At 35.2% G+C, this 13,063-nt stretch overlaps 1 protein-coding gene across 3 annotated transcripts in view; it reads right to left on the bottom strand.

Moving 5' to 3' along the window:
* Positions 1-13,063, bottom strand: part of LOC148943128 (KICSTOR complex protein SZT2-like) — a 495,507-nt gene that overhangs the window by 32,049 nt on the left and 450,395 nt on the right. For all 3 annotated transcript variants that reach the window (XM_089102275.1, XM_089102276.1, XM_089102278.1), the window contains 3 exons: positions 12,256-12,473; positions 8,860-9,035; positions 3,448-3,670 (listed from right to left, as the gene is read on the bottom strand). In XM_089102275.1, coding sequence (XP_088958401.1) covers positions 3,448-3,670; positions 8,860-9,035; positions 12,256-12,473 — 617 coding nt within the window. The remainder of the gene's footprint in view (positions 1-3,447; positions 3,671-8,859; positions 9,036-12,255; positions 12,474-13,063) is intronic.

The following is a 13,063-nucleotide window of genomic DNA, read 5'->3' as shown; positions in this document are numbered from 1 at the left end:
TCCCAAAGGCTAAAAAACGTAGCTTTGAGACGTCGTCGGATATGACAGATTGGTAAATATAAAAAGGACAAATAGGAAATAACACTGACTTAAGAGCAAATAATTAAAAAAAAACAATATTCAAAAAAATTAAAGAGGAATATCAAAACCTATGGCGAACAGAGATAAAATCATACATTAAGTCAAACATAAAACGAACATAAAATAAAACGACAGTGGACTATACCTGGCAAGCCATAAATTAAAATGCTCTAAAATATATGTGCCGGTTAAAATCAAATTCCTAGAAATTATTAGGTAATGTATCAGCTACCGATACCTGAAACAAGGTTTTGACTTTACACAAAGATAGTTTGACTTTTAGTGAATTAAAATTCATAGAGTGTGCAACATTGTAAATTTCACGCATTGAAAATTTACTGAATCCAAAATTTTTAAAATCGCCATCTAGTTTTCAATTGCTCAAAGTATAGAGAATCACCTACCCTAGAGCTAGAATGTTCAACTTCTATTAACACCCAAACCGCAGGATAAAAAACTTTATTTTTGTAACAAAACAGTATACAGACAATAGATTACACCCAGCAAGCCATAAATCAAATTGTACTAAAATACAAAATTATCATGGGAACACATATATATATAGGCCTATACCGTCCTTTCAGTATACACTTAATTCTTTGCTGATGAAAATTAAAATCCCCTGTCAACTTCTGTCAATTTCACTGAAAGGGAGCCCCCTAGACCTTGACATTGCTTTCTAGCTTTGTTGACGCATGCTCTTAAGGTACCTTCTTGTGCATTTGTGCTATTGACAAGGATCAAAATAGGGACACAGAAACATGGTAGGAAAGAGGATGATGAACTGCAAGATGGCAAGCTCCGTCACAAGTTTCGTTTTCGGATTTTGGTAGACTGTGATTGTCCCAGTTCGGAAATTTTTTTTTCGATAGTTAAGTCAACTAAACGTGAGTTCCGTAAAGTTCTCCACCGTTCGAAAAATAGACAAGTTGAAACGGGGACACGTCAAACAAGAAATAACCCCCATCAGCTTTGGAAGAGAGCTTCGAAGTTGATACCAAGTTCGTCTTCGCAATCTAACCCGATCAATGTCGCCGCGTGGGAAAAAAATTTTCCTCGCTTTACTCCGATAATTCTCCTCCGGCTGAAGCTACCTATAAACAAGTTCTTCTCCACCATGTGTCGGAACTTGACCACTGAAGGAAGTTTGTCATTATCACACCTTCAGCTGTCCAGACCCAAAATAGTCTAATGAAACCTGGAAAAGCCCCAGGATACCATGAGATGCAAACTGAGCACCTCCTATATGCTACCCCACTTCATATACACTATTTGTTACTATTGCTTCAGGGTTCTATTTTTCATCAATATATTCAAACTGCTCTTTTGGAAGGTTCTGTTACCCGTCTCTTAAAGAAGGGCAAAAACTCAAAGGTGTGTGAATCGTACAGACCAATTACCGTTTGCTCCACAATTGGTAAGTTTTTTGAAAAGCTCATCATCCAAGAAATAAACAAAAGGTGCGACCATGGGGACAACCAGTTTGGATTCTGCGAAGGCATGAGCAATCAAAACGCAAAAGCAACCTTTTGGCTATTTTAGACCCCTGTCGGATGATGAAAAAGAATCTGTATGTGTGAGCCATCGACATGTCAAAGGCTTTCAATTCCAATACTCAATCACAGGCAATTCTTTCTCTGTTGAGGAGTGGAATAAGCCCTTTTCTCTGCTGTCTATTATGGAATTGTTATGGCAATGCTTGTAATGGCTAGGTAGTCAGCTTAACAAATCCATCACAATTCGGAAAGGTATGAAACGAGGCTCTGTGCTAAGTACAGCTCTTTCCATTGATGTCATCTTAACAGTTACTAAAAATATTTCTCCATTTCTGATTGATCCCTATACTGATACCAGCCACCTCTGTTACAAAGACGACATTTTTCTACTATTAGACGATCTCCAATTTCTCCGAAATGTAGTTGACATAGTCTGCTCAGGTTTTCACACTATCTGAGCGGAAGACAATTAAATATCTATTCTTCAGTTTTTGCTAATATCTTCTGCAGTTACCACTTTGGAATCGTAACCGGTATATCTCCAGTAGATATGGCGTTTTTAATATTCTTCAAAAATGGATCAGCTTGTGGACAAGTTCCGTAAGCGTCGAGAAAATAGCGTCGACTTTCCACTGAACTGTAGCCTATAGCTTAATTGTGTTGTCTAAGTAGCTGATATGTTATTTTTCTTGTGAGGTTTTTCTTGATATTGTGTTCAATTTTCTTTAATTTACTGTATCTTTTTACTCCTCTAAGTGCATTTCATACTTGTACAGAAAGAAATAAATTATTGATTTTTATATGATTATTATTATTATTAATATACGTGTCTATTAAAAAAAGGATTCCTAGAAATTATTAGGAGTCGTAATGTATCGGCTACCAATACCTATTAAAATGGTCTGTTTTTTTTTCAATTATAATTCATGAAGTCAAAGATCACGCATTGGACATTTTGAAAATATAGAAACTCCTATGTAAACAATATCGCCATGTAACTAATTACGGAAAGTAGATGTCATCAGTGAAGCAATTACTTTAGAGGCTAGAGGGTTCAACTCTTATATGCATGTAATGTATGCCCTTTATAACATGAAGTTCTGAAAAAGCAAATGGGAAACTCAAATTTAAGCAAAACTGTACATAGATGACGGGCTACATCAGGTACACCATCAGTTAAACTTTCCTATAATATATTTGCCTACTGAAAATAAAATCTCCAGAAATTATTTGGAAAAACATGGTGTTGACTTTAAATGAAGATAGTGTGATTTATAGTAAAATCAAATTCATTACATATAAAGTATTATAATGTTGACGCATTGGATGTTTTGAAAATTTACATATTCTAATCTAAAAACAATATTACCTTTATATTGCACAAAGTAGATATTGTATGTACCACCTTCGCCCCATCACAGACTGATCCTCCCACCCGATGCTCCTGTTAACCAAAGAACCAGATCCCAGTTGAAGCTACAACCCCCGGTCTGCAGGACCAACCGCTACAAAAACACGTTTGTCCCCTTTTTTGTAGAAGCATACAACAAGACTTAGTGTTATTTGTATTCACGTGTTAGTGTTCTTATAGTGTCATTTGTTTTTTGTTTTTTTTCTTTTTTTTCCATATTGTTGTAAAGACGACATAAATTAGCCATGGCTACGCTGTTCGTTCTTAATAAACCTATGTCTATGTCTATATGTCCAAGCCTAATAAACAACCAAATATGGTAACAAAAGGATATAAAATCATAGATGTACAGCGTTTTTGTCAAAAAAATTGTGCCAATAAGATAGCACCGCTCGAACAGTAGAATGCCGATAAGAGGTACCTTACTTATACAGAAAATATACAGAAAATAAAACTCACATTGAAGTTTATAAATGGCCGGCTTCCTTTGAAACGACTAGATTCAAATATTATAAGCTTAGTTGAAAAAAATGGGGACTTGACCTCAATCTCACAAATGATGATTCCAGCTTGTAAAGATTTCTTGAGATATATTGGCCCTTCGCCAACTTTTCCTTTGGACCTTCCAGGTTTTGAAGATTCCAGTTTGTCTGAGACGCGATAAGATATTGCATCCCCAAAACTAAAAGGAAAATTATAGAAATCTTAAAACTAAATGAGGTAAACGAAACTAAAAGAAAAGTGAAAATTTATGTGACATATAACCACTATTAGTGCTTTGAATTTCTTATTTATATATTACTTTCCAACAGAAAAATCATGCATTTAATAAGCAGTAATAATAGCATAGCCTAAATAAAGAGCAAAGCGGACACGATGTATTATTTATTATTTTTTTTCGAAAAGGCACTTTGCGTCGTAAAAATTTTGAAAGGGGTTTATTTAATAGAAAATTGAAAGTTCTAGCGCCCTTTCTAGAGTCAAAAGTAATTGGTGGGCAACCAGCCTCCCTCCCACGCACCCCCTCCCCTCCCCCCCCAAAAAAAAATCGCTGATCAGAATTTTGAGACAACCATCTCCTTCAGCATAGTTGAAAGGTCCAATAATTATGTAACTGGGGATGACATCCCCCCCGTACAGCCGGTGGCTTCGCCATCGGGCCCCGGCATTCGGCACGCGGCAAGCTTCCAGGCTTTGAAGTACTTACATAGTATTTATACTATGCATGACATCATATAAGAAACTACTTATATGATGCCATATATGATGTCATAAGAAATGCTTATATGATGTATTAACATAGTACATGCCGTAATTTACAAAAAACCAAAAAACGGCTTAAAAAGTGAACTAGAACTTTCAATTTCCAATCAAATGAGGCCTCTCTGAAGTTTATACGAGCATTCCTTCCATAAGAACCATATTTGCCCCCCGGGCATAATTTACAAACCTTGCCCTGAAGACTGTGGGGGGAGTGTCCTGCTCAAAGGTATAATATCCTGAACTTTAACTGCGTAGAACAAAATGGCTATCACAAAATTTTGATTGGATGTGTTTGGGGAAATGGTGGGCGTGGAAGGGGTGTTAGTTGCCTTCCAATCACTTTTGACTATTAAAAAGGGCACTAGCCCTTTCAATTTCTAATCGAATGAGCCCTTTTTAAGTTTCTACGACAAAGCGTTCTATAAAAACTTTATATGACCATAGGGCATAACTTAAAACCCTTGCTACGAGGGTTGTGGAGGGTTGTCATTCTGAAAGATGTAGTTTACAGAACCTAAAACCACATTGAAGAAAATAGTTACCTCAAAATTTAGATTGGATGTGTTTGGGGAAAAGGTAAGCATGAGAGGGGGGTTAGTTTCCCTCCAATCACTTTCGAACAAATACAACTTAAAAACAATAGGGAAATTTTTTCAAGACAGTGCAATTTATACTAGTGAATATTTCGGCCCTATGTCCAAGGGCCGTCTTCAGCACAACATTAAATAAAAAAAAATATATATAAAAACAAACTTACATTAAAATACGAAGTTTAAGAAAACCGCTTTTAAAAACCTTTAAAATAGCCCTAGTATCCTTACTTCAACGAAGTTCAACCAGGACTCTGGTTCAACCAGAGTCCTGGTTGAACTTCGTAGAAGTAAGGATACTAGGGCTATTTTAAAGGTTTTTAAAAGCGGTTTTTTAAACTTCGTATTTTAACGTAAGTTTGTTTTTATATATATATATATTTTTTTTTTATTTAATGTTGTGCTGAAGACGGCCCTTGGACATAGGGCCGAAATATTCCCTAGTGTAAATTCCACTGTCTTGAAAAAATTTCCCTATTGTTCTTAAGTTGTATTTGTTTGATATGGAAAGGCAGTGTGGTCTTCGTCAATATTTGAATCACTTTCGACTATTAAAAAGGGCACTAACCCTTTGAATTTTCAATCGAATGAGCCTTTTTTGAAGTTTCTACGACAACTCCTTCTATAAAAACCTTATATGCCCACAGGGCATAACTTACATCTCTTACCTTGAAGGCTGTGGGGGAGTGTCCTCCTCAAAAAAATAATTTCTATCTGGAAATCAAATGCACTGAACAAAATGGCTATCTCAAAATTTTTATTGGATGGGTTTGGGGAATGATGGGAGTGGGGGGGCTAGTTGCCCTCCAAGCAATTTTGACTACTGAAAATGACACTCGCCCTTAGAATTTCCAATCGAATGAGCCTTTTTTGAAGTTTCTACGACAAAGCCTTCTATAAGAACCATATATGCCCCCAGGGCATAACTTACAACCCTTGCCCTGAAGGCTGTGGCGGAGTGTCCTCCTAAAAACATAATTTCTATCTGGAAACCAACTACGCTGAAAAAAATAGATATTTCAAAATTTTTATTGGATGTGTTTCGGGAAATGGTGGGCGTGGAAGGGGTGTTAGTTGCCTTCCAATCACTTTCAACTATTAAAAAGGGCACAAGCCACTCCCATTTCCAATTGAATGAGCCCTTTACGAAGTTTCAACGACAACTTCTTCGATACGAAGTGTTTTGCTCTAAAGGAAAAAAAAAAATACAAATGATACATTGTGCCAAAATCGTTCTTATATGCCCTCAGGGCAAAACTTAAAACCCTTGCCCCAAAGGTTGTGGGGGAGTGTCCTCCTAAAAAAGATATTTTCTATCTGGAAATCAACTACGCTGACCAAAATGGCTATCTCAAAATTTTGATTGGATGTGTTTGGGGGAATGATGGGCGTGGGGGCGGGGGGCTAGTAGCCCTCCAATCACTTCACTGAACAAAACGCGTTCTATAAAAACTTTATATGCCCCCAGGGCATAAATTACAACCCATGTCCAGAGGGCTGTGAGGGGGTTGTCATCCTCAAAGACCTAATTTACAGAATTTAAAACTACGTTGAATAAAATGGCTATCTCAAAATTTTGATTAGACGTGTTTTGAGGAAAAGGTAGGCTTGAGAGGGGGGTTAGTTGCCCTCCAATCACTTTCGACTATTAAAAAGGGCATTAGCCCTTTGAATTTTCCATCGAATGAGCCTTTTTTGAAGTTTCAACGACAACGCTTTCTATAAAAACCTTATTTGCCCCCAGGACATAACTTACAACCCTTGCCCTGAAGGCAGTGGGGGAGTCTCCTCCTCAGAAACATAGTTTCTATCTGGAAATCAACTACGCGGAACAAAATGGCTATCCCAAACTTTTGAGTGGATGTGTTTTGGGAGATGGTGGGTGTTGAAGGGGCGTTAGTTGCCTTCCAATCATTTTTCACTATTAAAAAGGGCACAAGCCACTCTAATTTCCAATTAAATGAGCCCTTTTCGAAGTTTCTACGACAACTTCTTCGATACGAAGTGCCCTGCTCTAAAGGAAAAAAAAAATAAATGATACATTGTGCCAACATCGTTCTTATATGCTCACAGGGCATAACTTAAAACCCTTGCCCCAAGGGTTGTGGGAGAGTGTTCTCCTCAAAAAAATATTTTCTATCTGAAAATCAACTACGCTGAACAAAATGGCTTTCTCAAAATTTTGATTGGATGTGTTTGGGGGAATGATGGACGTTGGGGGGGGGGGGGGAGGCTAGTTGCCCACCAATCAATTTCGACTATTAAAAAGGGCACAACTCCTTTTAATTTCAAATTGAAGGAGCCTTACTTGAAGTTTCTGCCACAATGTCTTCTATAAAAACATTATAGGCCCCTAGGACATATCTTAAAACCCTTGCCCTGAGGGTTGTAGGGGATTGTCCTCCTCAAAAACATATTTTTTATATGGAAATCAACTACGCTGAAGAAAATGGGTATTTCAAAATTTTGATTGGATGTGTTTGGGGGAATGATGCGCGGGGGGGGGGCCTAGTTGCCCTCCAATCACTTTCGAATATTAAAAAGGGCACTATCCCTTTGAATTTCCAATCGAATGAGCCTTTTTTGAAGTTTCTACGACAACGCCTTCTATAAAAACCTTATATGCCCCCAGGGCATATCTTAAAACCCTTGCCCCGAGGGTTGAGGGGGAGTGTCCTCGTCAAAAACACATTTTCTATCTGGAAATCAACTATACTGAACAAAATGGCTATTTTCAAATTTTGATTGGAGGTATTTGGGGGAATTATGGGCGGGGGGGGGGGGATAGTTGCCCTCCAATCACTTTCGACTATTAAAAAGGGCACAAGCTACTCCAATTTCCAACTGAATGAGCCCTTTTAGAAGTTTCTCGGACAACTTCTTCGATACGAAGTGCCCTGCTCTAAAGGAAAAATAATAATAAATGATACATTGTGCCAACATCGTTCTTATATGCCCTCAGGGCATGAGTTAAAATCCCTGTAGCGAGGTTTCCGGGGAAGTGTCCTCCTAATAAACATATTTTCTATCTGGAAATCAACTACGCTGAACAAAATGGCTTTCTCAAAATTTTGATTGGATGCGTTTGGGAGAATGATGGGCGTTGGGGGATCACTTTCGAATATCAAAAAGGGCACTAGCCACTCCAATTTCCAATCGAATGAGCCCTTTTCGAAGTTTATACGACAGCCCCTCCGATACGAAGTGCCCGGGTATGGAAGAAAAAATAAATAATACTACATTGTGCCAACATCGTTCTTTACTTAGGCAGCGCTATTGCGCTGCCAATGATTTCTGTTCGTTTTGGGTTTCATTTATTTATCGATGCTGTTTTGTGGTAGTTTCACGCTTGTTAGATTATTTGATTTTATTTTTGCTTATCACAGGTCTTGCCAATATGAATGGAATTATATGCCACAATAATCCTTATTATTGCCAAACTGGCATACCGCACTTGGATATCGTATGAAATTATATCAATTTCAGAAAGCCAAAAGTTCAATTCATCCAGTGGACAGAAACACAAGTCAATTTAGTTTATCCAGTGACGTCACATACAGATACTGAATAAATATTTTTAATAATTTATAGGACGTAAAAGTGTTCTCAATATTTCGTACCTACTGAAAGAATTCAGTGTATAATTAAATCAAAATACAATCCTTTACCAAAAACTAGTTCATAACTGGGATTAATCCTTTTTAAAAGAATATATAGATCTTAACTGTTCAAAGATTGAATCAATACTGAATCATTATATTTAGCACTATCGATATGAAAAGGACATTGTATTTTCGAATCATACCTTATAGGCGAAGGTTAAATCCCGAAAAAAAGATAAATCAGGAACAAACAAAAAGTATCAAAACAAAAGTAAGGAGAGTGGATAAATGTTTAAAGAAATCCATCGGCTGTAACTTTCAAAGCTGAATGTATAGCGCCGAATGGAATGAATGATGATGGATTTTTCAAAAAAAAAAAAAAAAAAAGTCTAGGCTATGAGGACTGTGTATTTTACCTTTTGCTTGTTGGCCTGTGTTGAATATCCATACGCGTAAATCCCAGTACATGCTCTAAGTAATATACATAGTCTTGAACGAATGTAACACATAAGGTGTCATGCCATTTATCATCTGTCATTCGTCTGCCAGCTGCCCCACACTCACTTTGAGAGCCAGAACTGGCACGGGAACGCTGCAAAGAGAAGAACGTTCAAGTTAATGAAGTTTACAAGTGTAATTTACTTTAATTATTGACGACTTAACTGCTACTAAAACTCATCGCAGCGTTTAGCTACCAAAAACTGATAAACTGGAGAACACTCCTGTTCCGCCACCCAGAGATGGAACATAGACTTACAACCTTAAATAAAGAGAAGAAGCACTCAGACACACTCATGGTTTTGGAATAGAAATTTGTCCACTTATTTATTTACCTCACATCAAGGGGTAGATAAAATACGTAAATGAAATTACAAAAAATACTTCAACAAACAAAACAAAATAGCAATTTACAAGAGTTAAAAGATAGCTAAATAAAATAGGTAAAAAATTAAAATGCCAAACATTTTTTTTTAATTCTGGAAAAAAGAGAAAAAGTTATGAATAGAGAGACTATTTTCAGACTTACAATACAAATTTTCTTCCTTAATCACAGATAATTCTAAAGACTCTTTAATTCTAAATCTCGAAACTAAATCAGTTTTACTAAAGCAAAAAGGATCAAGACACGTTTTAAATTTTGAGGCAGGTTACCGTTACAGAATGAGTCTGGGCAAACTAAATAAAAGGTAATTCCCAACCTAAAATTAAACAGCAGCTACTAATCTAAATAAAGTATATTCCAAAGGAAGGCCCTGAGCCTTTGGGTAAATCGGTCAATTCAATTTGTTTCTCAAGAGAGATATAAATTTCTACTCTTTCTTTAGATTTTAATTTTTTTTTGCAACGTGGAAAATATAATGAAAATTTGTAATGCCGAAAGTTTGTTTAATGAGTCAGTTTTGTAGAAATGCTCTACATTTCGTTTTTGAATTAGGATAAACATTTTGCCTTTCAATGTCTTTAGAAAATAGCAGCACCCCGGCAGTCTTTGAAACAAATCCTTAAATGGTTGATTTAGATGCTCAAGCTTCACTACCGACAAATGTCTCCTTTTTTAGACATCATATTTTGTCTCTAAATTTCTTTTATTCAAGAAGACTGTTTTGTTTCAACTACTTTTAATTCCCTTAACTTATTTTCCCTTCATCTTTCTCGGAGTAGTATTCGTCCAAAATTCAAATTCATTGTCTCTATCAATAGTAATTTAGATGACAGAACCCTGATTCCAATTTTTGGGTCGACGGATTAGCCTAAAAGATTACCATATGAATTAAGTTTTACAGATTCTTTTCTAAAACTGAAGTGAGAATAATTATGTGTTAAAAAAAAAATTCGTAAATATTGAAAATAATTGCAAAAGTTCGTAAAAAGTAGAAATGGGTAAATACGTACAGTTAAGTAGTCAAGTAGGGAGCCCATGTAGTCATTGCCTATATTTTCAAACAAACTCATCTAAAAATGACTTTGTTTGATTTTTGATTTAAAATCATTTTCAGAATTATATAAAAATGATTCATTTCACTTGTTGATAGATAGTCTATCATCCACCCTAGGGCTAAACTAAGTTAGACTTGCATAGAGTAAGGTTGATTCAGATAGTCTATCAGTTTAGAGTGTCATTTGAAGGCAATTGGAGACCCAAAAAGATAATTCAAAGATTTATGACTGACCATGTCCACAGGACATGCAGGCAAATTGGGCAACTGAGATTGTTCATATTGTATACCACTGCGTAAAAGATATTGGGAGTCATGTGATGATGACGGCAAGGGAGGCGGTGCATAATTTTTTTCGAGGGGAGGTACCGCTGGTTCCTGGTATATTGAGGACTACCTCGCGTGACCTAATAATTGCTCTAGGTCGCTTTTTAGAGAGGATTGGAAGTACGGAAAGCAGCAACTTAAATTTGTTGAGTATTATTGCGTGGTTTATTTTGTTTTTTTTCAGTGTTTTGTGTATATGGCCACTGGCTTTTAAATACACTTATATATATATATATATATATATATATATATATATATATATATATATATATATCTTCTACATTTGCCCCCTAGGATAAGAAACCCTAAAATTATTCATTTGTATAAGCTAGCTGACCCTACTATTAGCATTAATAAATCTCTATCCCGTTTTCAAAGTAAGTTTAATCATCCATGGTCAACAATTTGTTCACAATAGTTTTTTTATATTAATGTAACGCATACAGTCACTGTTCGTATTAATGTAATGAAGAGTTTTCTTTTGTCGTGTATTTGAATTTTCAATGTGTGTTTGTGTCCTTCTTTTTCTTCTTTTTTTTTCTTTTTTTGTTTTCATTAGTGATTACTCCGTCTACTGTACCTTTTGTACCTTTTTTTGACGGGCAATAAATGAATAATAATAATAATAATATATATATATATATATATATATATATATATATATATATATATATATATATATATATATATATATATATATATATATATATTCTCTGAGGCCAACCTGACTCTTGTACATGATAATGGTAATAAGCTTACCTAAGCTATGGAGCTTACCCAAGATAACACAATACCTGACATCCATAGCTTAGGTAAGCTTATTACCATTATCATATATATATATATATATATATATATATATATATATATATATATATATATATATATATATATATATATATATATATATATATATATATATATATATATATATATATATATATATATATATATATATATATATATATATATATATATATATATATATATATATATATATATATATATATATATATATATATATATATATATGTTTATTTATTTATTTATTACCCGTCAAAAAATGGTACAAAATACGGAATATCACTAAAAAATAAAAAGCACACACAAAAAACAAATTACAACACATTACACATAATCCCACAAATTACAAAGACGAGAAACAAAAACTGAATTATACACTGCACTGCAGGTACGTATATATGAGCTTTGCCTACTGGGAGACACGCGCGGACTCTTCAGTGAAGACTACATTTTATACGATCTGCCTCATTTAGAAAAAGAAGTGCCGTACAAGTCACCAAAAAGATGCAAAATTACTATTTGGACTTTATTTAAACACATAGAAAGAGAGCAGAACAATGTGTTTTTATTCCCGTTTACTGCCAGTTGCTATTTAAAAACTAGTTACAACTGGTATTGTTAAAAACCAACAAAACTTATACGCCATTCTTTGAAAAGTTAGCCAGAATGCAAATTAGTCATGAAAGGATTCCCTATAACTACCGCTTTTACTCTCAAACAAACGCTCAAAATCAAAATACTCACAGGCCCTTGTTCAAGAAGTTCATCAGCATACAAAGTGGCCAAGTAGGGATCTCGTGTAGCTGCTACCTGTATTCTCCATTTTGGAAGAAACAAAAATGGGGTATAACAATAGTGAATAACTCTCCCATGCAATAGCAGACTCTGAATAACATCTTCTGATACAGATAAATCTGTAGTGATAGAGGATTTCCAAAGAGCTTCAACCTTCTGAAATATTTCTAAAAGAATAAAAGCTGCAATTTAGTGGCATTCATAGGTCAATTTCGTGGAAACGGTGAGGAAAAACCCCCCCCCCCCCGCTTCTAAATTGATAAAAAAGCTCCCTCAGCCCTCATAAAAACAATGAAAAATGCTGTCCAAAATGCATTTTTCCTATTATGAGAAAGTCCCCTTTAAGAAAAAATAATATATTATCTTGTTCGATTGTTAGAACTGGTTTATTTTTTATAACTGACATCTTGTTTATCTTCCAGATTTCGAAGTCCATTTATTAAAAAACAAAAAAAAAAAAACTAAAAAAGAAACATTCACCATGTATACCCACCGGGGGCATAAAAAAGAAAAAAATGAAGAATTATTCACTTAGAAGCACAAAAAATGCAATTTGTTTTAGCTACGCCATTCAACATGACACTTCTTAGCTAACTTAGGCAAAGTTTTCCAGGTAGCATGACACTCAGAGGATTGAAGTCCAACTGACGGGGTGAATGTGATAGAAATATTTCCTGAATAACACAGATGATTTGAAGATTGATCAGAGACAAGAGATGAAGTAGTTCTGAGAGTGACAAACACCGCCGTGTAGTTG

This window comes from Artemia sp. Qi Xiang Cuo, chromosome 16 (assembly GCF_049724085.1).
Source record: "Artemia sp. Qi Xiang Cuo chromosome 16, ASM4972408v1, whole genome shotgun sequence".
NCBI lineage: Eukaryota > Metazoa > Arthropoda > Branchiopoda > Anostraca > Artemiidae > Artemia > Artemia sp. Qi Xiang Cuo.
This window is presented reverse-complemented; position numbering and strand designations above follow the sequence as displayed.